This window comes from Dendrobates tinctorius, unplaced genomic scaffold (genome assembly GCF_039654945.1).
Source record: "Dendrobates tinctorius isolate UK_male_01 unplaced genomic scaffold, ASM3965494v1 ptg000013l, whole genome shotgun sequence".
NCBI classification, from domain to species: Eukaryota; Metazoa; Chordata; class Amphibia; order Anura; family Dendrobatidae; genus Dendrobates; species Dendrobates tinctorius.
Genome location: NW_027361681.1, coordinates 4261896 through 4278625, shown reverse-complemented (window position 1 = coordinate 4278625; position 16730 = coordinate 4261896). Strand labels below are relative to the sequence as shown.

The 16730-nt window shown below is 45.6% G+C and overlaps 1 protein-coding gene across 3 annotated transcripts in view; it reads right to left on the bottom strand.

The window, feature by feature from the left end:
- Positions 1-16730, bottom strand: part of PNPLA7 (patatin like domain 7, lysophospholipase) — a 339713-nt gene that overhangs the window by 119250 nt on the left and 203733 nt on the right. For all 3 annotated transcript variants that reach the window (XM_073558322.1, XM_073558321.1, XM_073558323.1), the window contains one exon: positions 1896-1996. In XM_073558322.1, coding sequence (XP_073414423.1) covers positions 1896-1996 — 101 coding nt within the window. The remainder of the gene's footprint in view (positions 1-1895; positions 1997-16730) is intronic.

Here is a 16730-nt window from a genome sequence, read left to right as displayed (position 1 = left end):
TTTTTCCTCAAAAAATGATTTTTTAGCCCGCAATTTTTTATTTTCACAAGGGTATCAGGAGAAATTGGACCCCAAAAGTTGTTGTACAGTTTGTCCTGAGTACGCTGGTACCCCATATGTGGGGGGAACCACTGTTCACGCACATGTTGGGGCTCGGAAGGGAAGTAATGACGTTTTGAAATACCGACTTGATGGAATAGTCTGCGGGAATCATGTTACGTTTGCAGAGCCCCTGATGTACCTAAACAGTGGAAACCCCCCCCCACAAGTGACCCATTTTGGAAACTAGACCACCCAAGGCACTTATCTAGATGTGTGGTGAGCATTTTGAACCCCCAAGTGCTTCACAGAAGTTTATAACGCAGAGCTGTGGAATTAAAAAAATAATTTTTTTTCCCCCACAAAAATAATTTTCTTAGCCCCCAATTTTTTATTTTCCACAGTAACAGGAGAAATTAGACCCCCAAAGTTGTTGTGCAATTTTTCCTGAGTACGCTGATACCCCATATGTGGGGGTAAACCACTGTTTGGGCACACATCGGGCCTTGGAATGGAGGGAGCGCTGTTTGACTTTTTGAACGCAAAATTGGTTGGAATAAATCGTGGCGCCATGTTGTGTTCGGAGACCCCGTGATGTGCCTAAACAGTCGAAACCCCTCAGTTCTAACTCCGAATCTAACCCCGACACACCCCTAACCCAAACCTAATCATAACCCTAACCACAACCCCAACACACCACTAACCCTAATCACAAGCCCAACCCTAATTCCAACCCCAACCCACCCCTAACCTTAACCCTAATTCCAACCCTAACCTTAATTCCACCCCTAACCCTGATTCTAACCCTAATGGAAAAATACAAATATTTTTTTTATTTTATTATTTGTGCCTACCTATGGGGGTGATAAACGAGGGGTGTATTTACTTTTTTTTTTCATTTTGATCACTGTGAGAGTTTATCACAGTGATCAAAATGAAAAATGAATGGGAAGCCGGCAAATTCATGGGTGCCGCCATCTTGGATAATGGCAGGCGCACTGCGCATGCGCCCGCCATTTTCTAAGATGGCGGCGCCCATGATCCGGGACGGCGGGACCCCGGGAGCCACAGCAGGACATCGGCGGTACCGGGGGGGTGAGGGGGGTGGGGATCGGAAGGTGGGGGGGAGCAGATGATGATGGCGGCGGGGGGGTATTGTCGGGTCTCGGTGTCCAGCCATGTCCGATGCTATTGCAGCATTGACCATGGCTGGATTGTAATATTTCACCAAATTTCATTGGTGAAATATTACAAATCGCTCTGATTGGCTGTTAAAAGTGAAACAGCCAATCAGAGCGATCGTAGGCACGTGGGGGCTAAGGCACGCCCCCTGGGGTTAACTCAAGTGTCCTCTGTGTGCAGGTCAGGTGACCTTTCAGTGACTCCGGTCATCCGACCCGCAGGGGGGCAATCAATTCATGACGCCACATAGGCGTCATGGGTCGTATTGGCATGACTTTTCATGACGCCTACGTGGCGTCAAAGGTCAGGAAGGGCTTAAACCCCATAGGAACAGAGATCATGAATATTCCTTCTACAACTATTTGATGTCACCGATATTCTGCCACCATATATCATGTAGATTTTAAGTTCCAAGGAAAGGTTTGCTGGATTTATTAAACTACGCAAGAAGACCAATCATCTAATGATCTTCAGAAGAACTTTGTGACCGGTCCCCCTTAACAAACTACATCAATCTGGTAGAAAGTACAAGTTCTCATCTATCTGAAAAGCGGGAGGTTGGGACTAGCTTGCGTGATGTTTATGCTATTTCCCTGGAGGACAAGGCTGCAGCTCCATCTCTGGACCATTGACTTCACATTTCTATAATAGACGTGAAGAACATGCTCGCTCACCTTGTTCATGACCGGGCTCGGAGGCAAGTCATCTGGAGTCAGGCTCACCCGTGCCCTCTCATACGCCATGTCCATGTCAGATTTAGTAGCTTTTGGGCTTCCTAGAAGGGAAAAAGATGCATCAGAAACGCAATAATTAAACATGCTGAAACATTAAAATATGTGTTCAGGACAAGATCATTGAGAGGAGATGCTGCCTGGTGGACAATATCCGGATGTTGATGGTGAAATAAGGGGCACAAAAGCCATTTACTAGCAATTCTAATGTCACCACCAGCCACATAGGGTATTAAAAATGCATTGAGTGGTTCATAAAACCGCTAACCACAGAATTTGTACAGTCCTCAAATAGCCAGAGTAACGAGGTACGAGCAGGTATCACAACAAATAACAGGTTTAGCCATACATCACCAGTACAGATCACAATTATCAAGATGTAAATTTCCTCAGCAATAACCCCAAATTAGGTTTTTCCTGTAGACTTAAAAACAGAGGTCATCCATTACTTTTTATGTTAAAAATGGGCCCAGGAGTTCTGAAAATAAAAATAATATGGGGGACCCCCCACCACTCGTCTATAATCAGAGGATATTACATGGCTACCAAATGGCTGCAGTACATAAGTGGGGCTTTTACTCAACTTTTGCAAACAAAATTTCCAGTCTTCTTCTATCCTATAGGGTGGTTTATTTTTGGATATGTGATAAGCACAAGATCTAAAAACATAAGGATGAGGTTTGCTTTTCCTTGAAGTCGCCCCAATCTTGCCATCTAAATAACAGGAATAAAGATGATTTCTTACCCGCCTGATCCACCTGCGAGTGTTCATAATAAACCCAAATGATTTATTAGGTCTTTTTATTTCAGCGTTGCAGACATGTTTTTACAGCTCTCGCACCACTGTAATGACGGTTAATTACTGAAACTCAAACCCCACAGCTTTCCACCAATTAAAGAGGAGCTCAGCTACGTGTCTGAGATGCAATTTATAATGTGCACAATCCTGCCAAAGAAAACGTCTTTCTTGGTTTTAAAGCAAAGCTGTTATCACGGCAAGTTGCTGTGCAGTCGGCTCACATGCTGAATGCCACAGAGGTGCTAATTAATCTGACACGAGGAGATATAAATAGGGGCTTCTCAGGAGGAGGAACAGTAGGAAACAGGGAGGGGAAAATATCAGGCGCTTTTGAATTAATCATTGGCAGGGTTGGAGGAAGTCAGTCACTTATGTTGGGAGGAAATTAGCGAGGTGAAAACTGATGTAAATTCCTATGCAATATCTGCCAATAGCCAAAGCTTTACCAGTACAGAGAGCAACACCTCAGTCTTAAAAGAGATGGGCACCATACAGAAGAGCAATACTACGTTTACAGATCAGGAATAACAGACTATTTTGTTTCAAAGGCGTTCTTATTAAGTGATTTTTTACAATAGCTCGGCATGGGTGGGGGAAAGGGGACATGTAGACATACACAAACAAGTATAATTATTTTTTAGAGATATGAAAAAAAAAAAAAAACATTCACATGTCTCCAACTACCTACGAAATAACAGGAATGATCAGGGTAGCAAGGAGGAAAAGTAAGGAAGGAAAAGTGAAACGAAGCAAGATGGGGCAAAAAAGGGGAAAGACAGAAAAAAGATCTGATTAAAATCACCACTAAACCCGACAGTTTTATAACATATATAGATTGATTGTACAACTTGTTTAAAAGAGAAACAAATTATTACATAAAATGATTTTCTTTACTCGAGGGAAATATGGAATTCCAGAGAGCCCACCTAGCGAGCCATTTCTGGATGTTATCCTTTAGGGCAACGACTAGTTCAAATGAATTGTGAGTTGAGACTATGTGCAGTGCTAAGATGTTAATGACCATCAGGAATCCATATTGGTAGCCTGTCTTTAAAGACCCCTTTAATTTAATAAACAGTAATAGTTTAGCTTTGTATCTTCTGTAATTTTAGTAACACCTGGAGACTGCATAACTCCAATATTTAATGAGAACATGCATGTTTATAGTATTTATCCAATTACTACATAGTTCTTTATCGCTTCATTGGGGGACACAGGTTACCATGGGTGTATGCTGCTGTTGCTAGGAGGCCGACACTAGGCAAAAAAAGGAAATTGCTCCTCCCCAGTAGTATATACCCACTGACAGAGCCAAGTACTGCAGTTTTGTGCTTAGAGTCTGTAGGAGGCGGGCCTAGATCTAATCCCATATCCGCAGCTAATCCTTTTTCTTTTCAGGTCGTGTTATGTATTATTAATTTTTCCCTTTGTTTCTCAGGCACAGCTTCAGGGTAACAGGGTGTAAATTCTCACCCTGCTTTCCCACATTTATGCGGCTGAGCAAGCAGCGTGGTGTCACTCACATCGCAACTCTCAGTCCCGCAGGCAGCATCTTATCCCCTGTCACCCTCACGGGTGCTCCAGAGTGATTTCCAGTGGCTAGTCCTTGCCATTTCCCCTCCTCACCCCTCCTCTCGGAGAGGGCTGAGAGGAAGACGGTGGTCACCAGCGGTGGCCTCCACCCTTCTTGTAAGGGGTTGATGCCATCTTCTGCACCGTCTGGAGACGGTGCGAGAAGGAGGATCCCGGATTCCAGTGACTCTCTGCCACACGAGGGCTCATGATGTGATCCTCATTTGCTGAAGAGGGACCGGGACTCACCGCAGGTATGTCTCCCTCCTCTCCCTCCGCAGCGAAAGGCGTCATCCTGGAGTTCACTTTCCCTTCAGGAGCAAGGCGGCGTTAGTGGTAGGGATCTCCTGGCAGCCGCGGCCATTTTTCCTATGCCCAGACTCAGCACTCACTCCCCCTCCCTTTGATGGCCGCACCCCTTCCCTGTCCTCCTATAGCCAATCATCATCGCCCATTTTAAATCGTGCAGTCTTTTTGTCCAATGGGAGGCATCTTCCTCCTCTTCATTTGATTCTGACCACACCCCCCACAGGACGCGTTCCTTTGTCGCGTTTTTTCTCGCTTATATCATGGAACTTCCCCTCCCTGGCTGTTCACACTCTCTGCCCTGTGCACTCCCCTGGCGATACAGCCAATAGCAGGGGACCATTCTCCCTGATACAGGCCGACACGCATCAGCTCGGCCAGTTTTTTCACACCCGGACTAGGGTATTTGTTAGCGGTCCTGTCACTGCTTGCGCCGAGACGTGTTGGCTAGGGCTGGGTTCTTCTGTTAATTTATCCGCCAGCTTTGGGCCTTCTCCGGACTTCCATGTAGCCACGCCCCCTTACCTGCCCCTGGCCAACCAGTGTGCGCCCTGTGCGTAGCCACACCCCCTTACCGGTCCCTCGGCCAGTGTGCACCTTGCGTGTAGCCACACCCCCTTATCGGACCCTCGGCCAATCAGTGCGCGCCTTGTGCCTAGTCATGCCCCCTTCCGATGAGCGCATTTGTTTTGCCTTATGAGATAATGTGTTTCTCTTTCCCTCTCTCACGGTCTCCAGGGACACGCCCCCCGCATGGTGCGTCTCTGCAAAGCCTGTGAAAAATTGTGCACTTTCAGTCACTATCTAATTCAGGATCCTAAGGGCACAGCGGACAACCATCACTATTCTGCACTGGATCTGGGGGGCACTGCATCCTGAGCAGCGACAGCAACATCTCTGTCATCAGGTAGGACCAACCCAGACTGGTTATTTTCTCTCTTGTGAAGATCTAGGCTCTCCCCAACAGTAGCCCTAGTCGCCTGTGCCATCTGTAAAAAAGAAGTGGTCTTCAGGCCAGTCTTAGGTTTTTTCTGTCTGCCCTGCAGCCCCTACCACCGTGATTGCCTCACAGGAGCCCTCCAACGCCCAACACTAGAGCACACCCTCCCTCTGGAGTGGGCTGTGGCCATGTCACAGTCGGTCTATGACCTGACAGAGTGTATCACAGTCCCTGGTCCTGGATCGTCTTTTACATCTGTCTACCGCCACCAGTGCTCCGAACGCCTCTCACGGTGATTCATATGCACCTGACCATGACCTTCACAGGGACAGATCGGATACAAAGCACAGGAAGTGGCTCTTTTCAGTTCCCCTTTAGGATGCCCTCCTCTCCCCAGGCCCCCTCCTCGGAGGTGGCCTTTGGGTCGGATGCGGATTTCCAGTCTGAGTCCAATTCGGACCAGGTCTCAAAGACACAGGGTATGATCAAATAGCCCTATCTTGGCAGTTATCAGAACCCTGAATCTCATGGAGAACGAGCCACATGCTCAGAAGCACTCAGTTTCCCTCAAGCGGGTAAAACGTCCCTCCCGAACTTTCTACTATGACCGGGAATTTTAAACTTTAGTGGCTAAACTCTGTAAACATCCTGAAAAGCGCTTCCCGGGAAAGAAGCAGCTAACATAATTTATTCCTTTAGCCCTGATCTCGTTGGTAGATGGGTAGAGTCCCCCAAGGTGGGCCCTCCGGTTTCTCGCCTGTCTTCCAAGACAGTCTTGTCTCTGCCAGACGGTGTGTCTATTAGGGACACTATGGCTAGACAGATTGAGTCTTTGTCTCATCTTGCCTAAGCCTGGTGGCAAAGTTCATGTCCGCCTGGGCAACAAAAGGTAGGGGAGAAAACAAGGGAAACTGCTACCTTGGATCTAATCCTTATAAACAGGGAGGAAATGGTTGAGGAGGTAAAAGTGGCTGGGACCCTAGGAGGTAGCGACCATGTTATTTTAGAATTTTGGATAACTAGAGGAGGAAGACCTGTGAAGACTCAGACGTCAAGGTTAGATTTCAGAAAGGCAGATTTTAAGGGATTCAGAAAGAGAATTGGAGGGATCCAATGGCTGGATATCCTTAAAGACAAAAATGTCCAGGAAGGATGGGAAATCTTTAAAAATGAAATTCTCAAAGCACAATTGTTAACAATTCCGAAAAGAGGGAAGAATAGGAAGCATTTAAGGAAACCAGGATGGATGAACACAGAACTTAAGCACATGCTAAAAAGGAAGAAAAAAATGTTTATAAAATGGAAAGAGGGAGGCATATCTAAAGAAGAATATAATGCTGTCTGCAGAACCTGCAGGGCACAAATCAGATTAGCTAAAGCTGACAATGAATTGAGGCTTGCAAGAGATGTCAAAAGCAATAATAAAGGATTTTGGGGATATGTCAAAAGTAAAAGAAAAGTCAAAGATGCTATAGGATTTTTACAGGATGAAAATGATGAAATGGTAAGACAGGATGTTGAGAAGGCCAAACTTTTAAATTCCTATTTTGCATCTGATTTCTCTCAGAAAGGAAATGTGACATCAACTGTTCTTCACTGTCCTATTAAGGGAATAGAAGAATCCAGGATATCTATAAACAGAAAGATAGTGAGGAAACACTTAGCTAACCTAAATGAATTCAAGTCTCCAGGTCCAGATGAATTACACCCCAGAGTACTGAGGGCGATAGCAGAAGAAATTTTTGAACCCCTCTCCATAATCTTTGAAAATTCTTGGAGAACAGGACAAGTGCCAGAAGACTGGAGAAGAGCAAATGTTGTTCCTATCTTCAAAAAGGGGAAGAAGGTGGACCCAGGCAACTATAGGCCGGTGAGTCTGATTTCTATACCAGGAAAGATATTTGAACAAATTATTAAACAACATGTATGTCAATACCTGGATAAGAATGAAGTGATTAAACAGAGTCAGCATGGGTTTGTAACTAATAAGTCATGTCAGACTAACTTAATTTCCTTCTATGACGGAATCACTGATTGGGTGGATCAAGGAAATGCTGTAGATATAGTATATCTTGACTTCAGCAAAGCATTTGACAAAGTATCTCATACAATCCTTATTGAAAAAATGACTAAGTATGGAATGGACAAGGCAACTGTTGGGTGGATTCATAACTGGCTTAGTGATCGGACCCAAAGAGTGGTCGTAAATGGCTGCACATCCAGTTGGAAGAATGTCTCAAGTGGGGTACCACAGGGCTCTGTCCTGGGCCCTGTATTGTTCAACATCTTTATCAACGATTTAGATGAAGGAATTGAGGGTAAACTGATTAAATTTGCTGATGACACAAAGCTAGGAGGGATAGCTAATACTAGAGAAGAGAGAGAGGATTCAAAAAGATATAAATAAACTGGAGAAGTGGGCAGCAACTAACAGAATGGTTTTTAACAGGGAAAAATGCAAAGTACTACATCTGTGCAATAAAAATGAAAAAAAGCATATACAGAATGGGAGGAATAGGGCTAAGCAACAGCACATGTGAAAAAGACTTGGGTATACTAATAGATCACAGACTGAATATGAGTCAACAGTGTGATGCAGCAGCAAAAAAAGCAAATGCAATTCTAGGATGTATTAACAGAAGCATACAGTCTAGATCACGTGAAGTCATTATTTCCCTCTACTCCTCTTTGGTCAGACCTCATCTGGAATATTGTGTCCAGTTTTGGGCACCACATTTTAAAAAAGACATCAACAAACTGGAGCAAGTTCAGAAAAGAGCAACCAGAATGGTGAGCGGTCTGCAAACCCTGTCTTATGAGGAAAGGTTGCAGGATTTGGGATTGTTTAGTTTGCAAAAGAGAAGACCGAGAGGAGACTTAATAGCTGTCTACAAATATCTCAAGGGCTGTCACATTGTAGAAGGATCATCTTTATTCTCATTTGCACAAGGAAAGACTAGAAGCAATGGGATGAAACTGAATGGGAGGAGACACAGATTAGATATTACAAAAAACTTTTTGACAGAGTGATCAATGAGTGGAACAAACTGCCACGAGAAGTGGTGAGTTCTCCTTCAATGGATGTCTTCAAACAGAGGCTGGACAGACATCTGACTGGGATGATTTAGCGAATCCTGCTTTGAGTAGGGGGTTGGACCAGATGGCCCAGGAGGTCCCTTCCAACTCTACGATTCTATGATTCTAACAATGCTTCGACAGGGCATCCTTGCGGCAGCTTCTCTGAATGAGATGGCCGATTTGGCAGAACAGATTGCCCAATGCGGCAAATATCCTTTGACCTCCTCTTTGGATGCAGCCTGTTGCTCCGCTGTTAAGAACAGCAACATCATTGCTGTGTGACGCATCCTCAAAAAAAAAAAAAAAGTCAAGAATCAGTTATTTTCTTCCCTCACAGGAGGATGTTTCTTTCGGTCTCATTTGATTAGACATCCGTAGCAAGCACGAGAGATTCTTCAGGACGTCTCTTCCCCGCTACACTCAGGGGTAATCGTACCTGTTTCCCGCAACAATTGCTTTTCAGGGTTCTACCCTAATCCTTTGGAAGTCCCGAAGAAAGTCGGATCTCTCTGATGAGAGACTTCATGCGATCGAATCCTCACGTTCGGATCCGTCATTTCAAGATGGAGTCCCGCCGAGGCTGCGACCAGAGTCTTCAGATCACCTTAGACACTCTGGCCCGTCTCAGCTAGATCATCAACAGAGAGGAGTTCTCCCTAACCTGTCACGGAGTGACATGACCCAGCAATCGGTCACTAAACAGTAAAACAAACAAGGGAACAGCGGGGACACAGTTACAACGGTGGGCCCTGCGATAGGGAACGAGGAAATGGACACCGCCTGCATTCTCCTGAGGATGTGCCCTGCTCTTACTAGTGTCCCGATACAGGTTGTTTCAACCTGTCGGCGAGCAGGATACCTTAGCCCTGACTTTCCCTGCACCTATCCCTAAGTAGGAAATTGGCAAGTGCGGACCCTGGTCCCACCGTTGCACTAATACAACACAATGTAAGGATAGACAGACAGCAAAAGGGTAACAAAAACCACACTTAGCTTTCTCTGCTGCAATGCACCGCACAGCAGAGTAAGGCACCAGATAATAGCATTCAGCTGAAGCACCACTGCACCAGCAACCTCCTGTCTTCACCACGGTTGGTATCCAAAAGGACCTGTATAACCAACAGTCAGCTGATGCATCAGGTGACCATTTAAAGGAAGGTGGGAGTGGTCACCACCTGCATCAGCAAATTCAGCAGTAATGTAATTACACCAGCTGCCACCAGGGGGGAGAACAGATATTAACCCCCGATGGCCAGAAAGGAGAAAAAGTTTGTATGTGAGATTCCAGATGTGCCAAAAATCCAAAAAAGGATTGTGACATCACCCCAGCCCAGCATTTAGTGTTTCTGGTAGTGAGGTTTGACATGGCACAAGCCTGGTCTTCTTTCCGAAGGTGAAGTTCTTATTTCTCTGCCGAGGGATCCGCACTTTAAGCGACCAGCTTCTCTCTCCCTACAATACAGTATGAGAATTCTGGGGAAGATAATTACTGCCACGGAGATATCTCCCTTTGCCCAGTTTCAGACCCGTTCTCTTCAGCTGGCCCTGTGTCAACTTGGGACAGGAGGAGTGCTTCCCTGGACCGGCCCATTCCACCGCCTCTTAAAGGGAAGCAGTCCCTGACCTGGCGGACGTATTAGCGTCTGTCCTTCGAGGGAGGTCCTTCCACCCTCTCTGGTGGCAGGTCGTCACTACTGACGCCAGTCTCCTCAGTTGGGGAGCGCTGTTTTCTTCATGATTCAGAGCAGGGTCGCTGGAATTCCTATGTATCCGCTCTCCCTTTCATTCTCCTGGAGACTAGAGAAATTTTTCCTTCTTGCCCTTCGCCACTGACAGTCCTTCCTAGCAGGCAAAAAAACACGGCACTCCAGAGAAAAAGGAAGGTTGCTTGGTGCTCAAGTAAGGTTTCCAACCCATAAATATGTACAAAAATACTTGGCACTCAAAAATGAAGAAGCAGTATATTCTTTATTTAGCATCCAGACAAAAATAGACTCATATCGTATGAACGTTTTCGGTCCAACAACGGACCTTCATCAGAAAGGTTTTTTGGTTTCTTTTGGTAGAAAACTGCAAAAGATACCGATAGGGTAATAGATATCCTCACACGGTGGCACCATGGATTTCTCCTGCAGGCACTAAGCGCTGTATCTGTTTGCAGAGCCTGCACTCCTAGCGCTGTTAACCCATTCCTGTAGCCCTGCTTTATCCAGTCACATTTATCTAATTCCAACCAGATAGACTCGTGCTCCAGCCTCTATATAATACCAGCAGCGTAGACTTTGCTACCACCTAAGGATATCTATTACCCTATCGGTATCTTCTGCAGTTTTCTACCAAAAGAAACCAAAAAACCTTTCTGATGAAGGTCCGTTTTTGGACCAAAAACGTTCATATGATATGAGTCCTTCCTAGCAGGCAAGCAGGTCCGTATAAACTCGGACGTCATCACTGCCGTGGCTTAAAACATCAAGGAGGGGCTTGCAACAAACAGGTGTTGGCAGAGGTAATAAGATTTCTGCGACGGGCGGAGCATCTCATTCCCGTCATGTCAGCCGTACACATTACTAAGGTGGAAACTTGGGCAGTCTATTTTCTGAGTCTTCAGGGTCTCGCATCGGGTGAGTGGTCTTTCATTTCTGCCATTTTCAAGCAAATATGCCAGAGATGGGACCCTCCTGGCGTCTCAAATGAACCACAAGTTTCCTTCGTTCGTAGCCAGATCCCGGGATCCGCTTGTCATAGGATTTGATGCACTAGTGATCCCGTGATCACATTTTCAGTTGACTTATCTTTTTCCACCTCTCCCCTTTATTCTGAGAGTTGTGAAAAGGATATAGGCGGAAGGAACTCCCGTAATCCTGGTAGTTCCACATGGCCCAAGAAGCTGCTCAATGTACTCTGGAGGCTTCCAGACCGTCCAGATTTTCTTTCACAGGGCCCCCTCTTCCTCCAGAGTTCTCAGTCTCTGATTTCAATGGCATGACTGTTGAGGCCATAGTCTTAAGGGTGACCGAACTTTCTCATCAGGTTATTCAGACCATAATTATAACAAGAAAACCAGCATCCTCGCTCATCTATCACAGATACTGGAAGGTCTTCTTTCAATGGAGTGTGGACAAAATTTGGTCACTACCCTTAAGGGTCACGTTTCCAATCTTCAATCATTTTTCAACGAGATTTGGCTTCTCATCCCCAGGTAACCACCTTTCTTCCAGGAGCCGACCACCTGGCACCTCCCTTGTCGTCCACCGATGGATCCATACGATCCTAATCTTGTCCTTGAGTGCTCTCCAGCAAGCACCCTTTCATCCCATTCAAGTTTTTCCGTCTTCTCTCCTGTCATAAAAGTGGCCTTCTTTGTTGCTATTACGCCATCAGGAGAGTTTCTAAGTTAGCAGCTTTGTCTTGCCTTTCCTCGTTCCTGATTCTCTATCAAGACACGGTAGCTCTCGGGCCCATTCCTTCCTTCTTACATAGGGTGATCTCTTCACTTCACTTTAATTAAGAAATTGTCCTTCATTCTCTTTGTCCCTTTCCAGTTCATCCCCTGGAGAAGTCCCTTTACAAGTTAGATCTGGTCAGAGCTATCCGAGTATATCTCTCAAGGACTGCTCCCTTTCGCCTCCCAGATGCCCTATTTGACATCTCTGAAGGTCGTCGTAAGGGATTCCCAGCCTCCAGTTCCATTATTGCCCGTTTTGTTTCCTTCGGCAATATTAGAGGCATACCTCGTTCAGGACTAACAACTTCCTCCAAGGTTAAAGGCTCACTCGATTGAGGCAGTGGGAAATGCTGGAACAGTTTGTCTCCAGGCTTCGGCTTAACATTGTTAGCTGCGACCTGGTCTTCATTGTACACTTTTGCGGCATTTTATAAGTTTCATACCCATGTCTCGTCTGATACAGACCTGGGAAGGAAGGTGTTACAGGCGGCGGTTATGCACCGGCCGACCTAGGTTTTTTTCTTTGCATTGTTTTCCGCTTCCCACCCTTGGGGACTGCTTTGGGGCATCCCATGGTAACCTGTGTCCCCCAATGAAGCAATAAAGAAGGATTTTTGATACTCACCATAAAATCTCTTTCTTGGAGCCTTCACTGGGGGACACAGCACCGTCCCTAGCTGTTTGTACTGTTTTTGGGCCTACATGCCTTTTGTTGCAGAGTTGGTACATACGTCGAGTTTTTGGTTGGGCGGCACGGTGGCTCAGTGGACAGCACTGCAGCCTTGCAGCGCTGGGGTCCTGGGTTCAAATCCCACCAAGGACAACATCTGCAAGGAGTTTGTATGTTCTCCCCGTGTTTGCGTGGGTTTCCTCCCACATTCCAAAGACATACTTATATGGAATTTAGATCGTGAGCCCCATCAGGGACAGCAATGATAATGTGTGCAAACTGTAAAGCGCTGCGGAATATGTTAGCGCTATATAAAAATAAATATTATTATTATTATTTGGTTGCTTATGCTACTGCTTTAACACCATCTGAGGTACTTGGTTCCTGTCAGTGGGTGTATACTACTGGGGGGGAGCCATTTCCTTTTTTGCCTAGTGTCAGCCTCCTAGCGACACCAGCATACACCCATGGTAACCTGTGTCCCCCAGTGAAGGCTCCAAGAAAGAGATTTTACGGCGAGTACCAAAAATCCTCCTTTTATCAATGTTTAGTGAGAAATCATATGTTTACAGTATCTCTAGTGGGAAAGGGTATGTTTATAGTTACTGCATAGTTTCGCTATTAAAGTTTGATGGGCAATGTCGTGCTTATAAAATGGTAGAACATCCGGTACCAGGAGAGTTTTTGGCATGTCATATCCAGTGATGTATTTGTCCGGTGTAGATTGACATCTGAAGAGCTGGCCACTCAGAAGAGAGATACTATATTGGACAAATAGAATTTGTTAGGGCTTGTGTAATACTTGCTTGTGCAAGCATTTGCTTCTAAACAATACATAAGCTGGGAAAGACTTCAGCTAAGACACAAGCCTGTTAACCTGCGGACTGAATGGGACGTCTTTGGGTCCACAGTGTGGATATCCCAGGAATTTCACTGTCTTCGCTATTTGCTTCTCACAGCTGATGTTTCCGGACAGATGATGTGAACTATTCCTGGTGAAATTTTTTCTGTGTAGTGTGTAATGTAAGTAATTTACCTTTGTGATTTATATTATGCAAAAGTGTACGCAATATCACACTATTTCCTATTTTTTGTAATCATTTAATTATTGTACAGTAATAAAATTTAATCGCCTTCTTTAAAGTCGTATCCGACCCCTTTAAGTATTTGGCAAAACACTGTCTATAATATTAGTAATAGATGGGATTTGCATTTGAATCTAATGAGATTTTATGTAACTGCAAAAACATGTAATGTAATATATCTAATCTCTGGTGGGAGATACGAGCTAATTGAGGAGAAATGTTTACTATGTCTTTCTTAATTTTGTTCAGTAGAATGTGGCGAATAAGACTATTTTCATACATAGGACAGTAAATGAAAAAATTGCACGCATGACTCCATATACCTGGTAATTGCAGGAGTTTTCCCACCATATACAATAAACTGCATGCTAAAAAGATATGACATTAAAAAGGGTCTCTTACTATATGATAATGATGACCTATTCTTCAACGTCAGAATAGTGAGGGGTTTGACAAGTGGCAACCCTGTCGATCAGCTGCTAGCAGCGGCTGGATGTAAATAATGAATGGAGCCGCACTGCTCAGCTCCATACAATGCATAGCAGCCCCGGCCGAGTGCTGTAGATCATCTTCTATTCAAGAAGGCAGAAGCTGATGTTCATGCACACTGACATCCATTCAACAATGGGGTGGGGGGTTGTGTGTAATATACCTGAGAACACCATTAAAGAAGTATTAGTTGGGGTTGTGGCTTAGCACGGCATGGAGTAGAGCGCAGCACCGAAAGCTCCAGCTGTGAACCCCAAATTTCATCCTGATACCTCATCTGCTACACTCAAACAGCGCGAGAAGGATGGGGGGTGAATACTTGAGATTAAATTTCCGGAACGTTCTGACAGGCAGGATGACCTTCAAGAGGCAGAAAGATCCTGGGGTGGCGGTATCGCACGTCCAAGATGGTGCCAGCAACATAGCAGCAGCAGATCAAGCTAATGCAGCTCTCACCAGGATGCAGGAAGTTGAGGACAAGCTAGATTCATTTTGCAAGCCTATGATAACTAAACTGACTCTGCAAACAAGTAGGAGGACATGTCTAATATAAAATCAGCCCTGAAAAGTGTTATTGAAAGAGCCGGAGTCATTGAAGAGACTGTGAGCACTAATGAGGACGATAATCTGAATGTTTAAAAGGTTCCAATTAGGTCGGTTCAACGTAACGTATTTTTCGGACTATAAGACATAAAGGACCATAAGAAGCACCTAGGTTTTAGAGGAGGAAATCAAAATTGAAGCAAAAAATGGGGTCAATTCTGTATTTAATATCCCCTATCCTATCCCTATTCTTGTAAGCAGCGCATGGCAGGGACGTCATGAGCTGCTCACAAGCAGAGCACAGCTGCCGGAATACTCACTGCTCTGCATTCCGGGACTGTGTGCAGAAAGCCGTGAGTATTCATTTCTTTCCAGTAGTGAGCACTGTCAGCTGGAGCCTTCCTGGGCGTGGAGAGAGGAAACAGGATTTTGGTTGCTTACCATAAAATCTGTTTCTCAGTCTTCATTGGGGGACACAAGATCCGTGGGTGTGTGCTGCTGTCACTAGGAGGTTGACACTATGCATGAAAAAAATGTTAACTCCGCCTCCGCAGTACCCCTCCGACCGGCTGTAGGACAATCAGTTAGTGAAAAAGCAGTAGGAGGAGACATTATCATGTAAGTCATCATATATTCATTACACGTAATAAAATCATGGGAGGGCGCTGTGTCCCCCATTGAAGACTCTGAGAAACAGATTTTACGGTAAGCAACCAAAATCCTGTTTTCTCTTTCGTCTCATTGGGGGACACAGGAACCGTGGGACGTCCAAAAGCAGTCCCTGGGGTGGGAAAAGACAGAAACTTCCTTCAGGACGGAGAACTCACCACTGCCGCCTGCAAGATTCTTCTGCCTAGGCTGGCGTCCGCTGAAGCATAGGTATGGACCTTACAGGACCTTGAAAAGGTAAGCATGGACGACCATGTGGCAGCCTTGCACAACTGCATGGCTGATGCCCTGTTGTGTACCGCCCAGGAGGCGCCCACCGCCCGGGTTGAATGGGCCTTGACCCCAGCAGGGGACACCCTGTCATTTACCCGGTAGGCTTCCAGAATTGCCATTCTGATCCAGCAGGCAATTGTTGCCTTTGAGGCCGGCAGGCCTCTTCTCACCCCATTGGGGATAACAAAGAGTGAGTCCGCCTTCCTGAAAGGAGCGGTCCTGGCCAGATAGATCCTTATCGCCCTGACCAGGTCTAGATTATTCAAAGAACGCTCCAGAGGATGGGTTGGAGCGAGACAAAATGACGGAAGGATTATATCCTTGTTCAGGTGGAAGGCCGATACCACCTTGGGAAGAAAGTTAGGAGGAGGCCGTAAAACCTTGTCCTGGTGCATAATTAGGAATGGAGGACGACAGGACAATGCTGCTAATTCTGAAACCCGCCTAATAGAGGTGATGGCTACGAGAAATACCACCTTCCAGGACAACAAAGACATGGGAGCTTCCTGTACGGGTTCAAAGGGTGAACCTGTCAAGGCTTCCAAGACCAAGTTAAGATCCCATGGAGCCACAGGGGATCTGTAAGGAGGGGCCGCATGTGCCACTTCTTGCAGAAAGGTCTTAACCTGTAAGCGGGAGGCCAAATTCTTTTGAAAAAGAAGAGAGCAGATACCTGGCCTTTCAAGGAACTTAGGGCCAGACCGCCATCTAACCCTGCCTGGAGAAAAGCTAGGACAGATGGCAGGGAACAGGGCATAGGTGTGAGGTGATTAGACTCACACCAGCCAAAATAGGCCTTCCAGGCTTGATAATAGACCCTGGAAGAGGAAGGCTTCCTAGCCTGGATCATTGTATTAATGACTCGGTCCGAAAAACCTGCTGCTCTCAGTATTGTGGTTTCAACGGCCA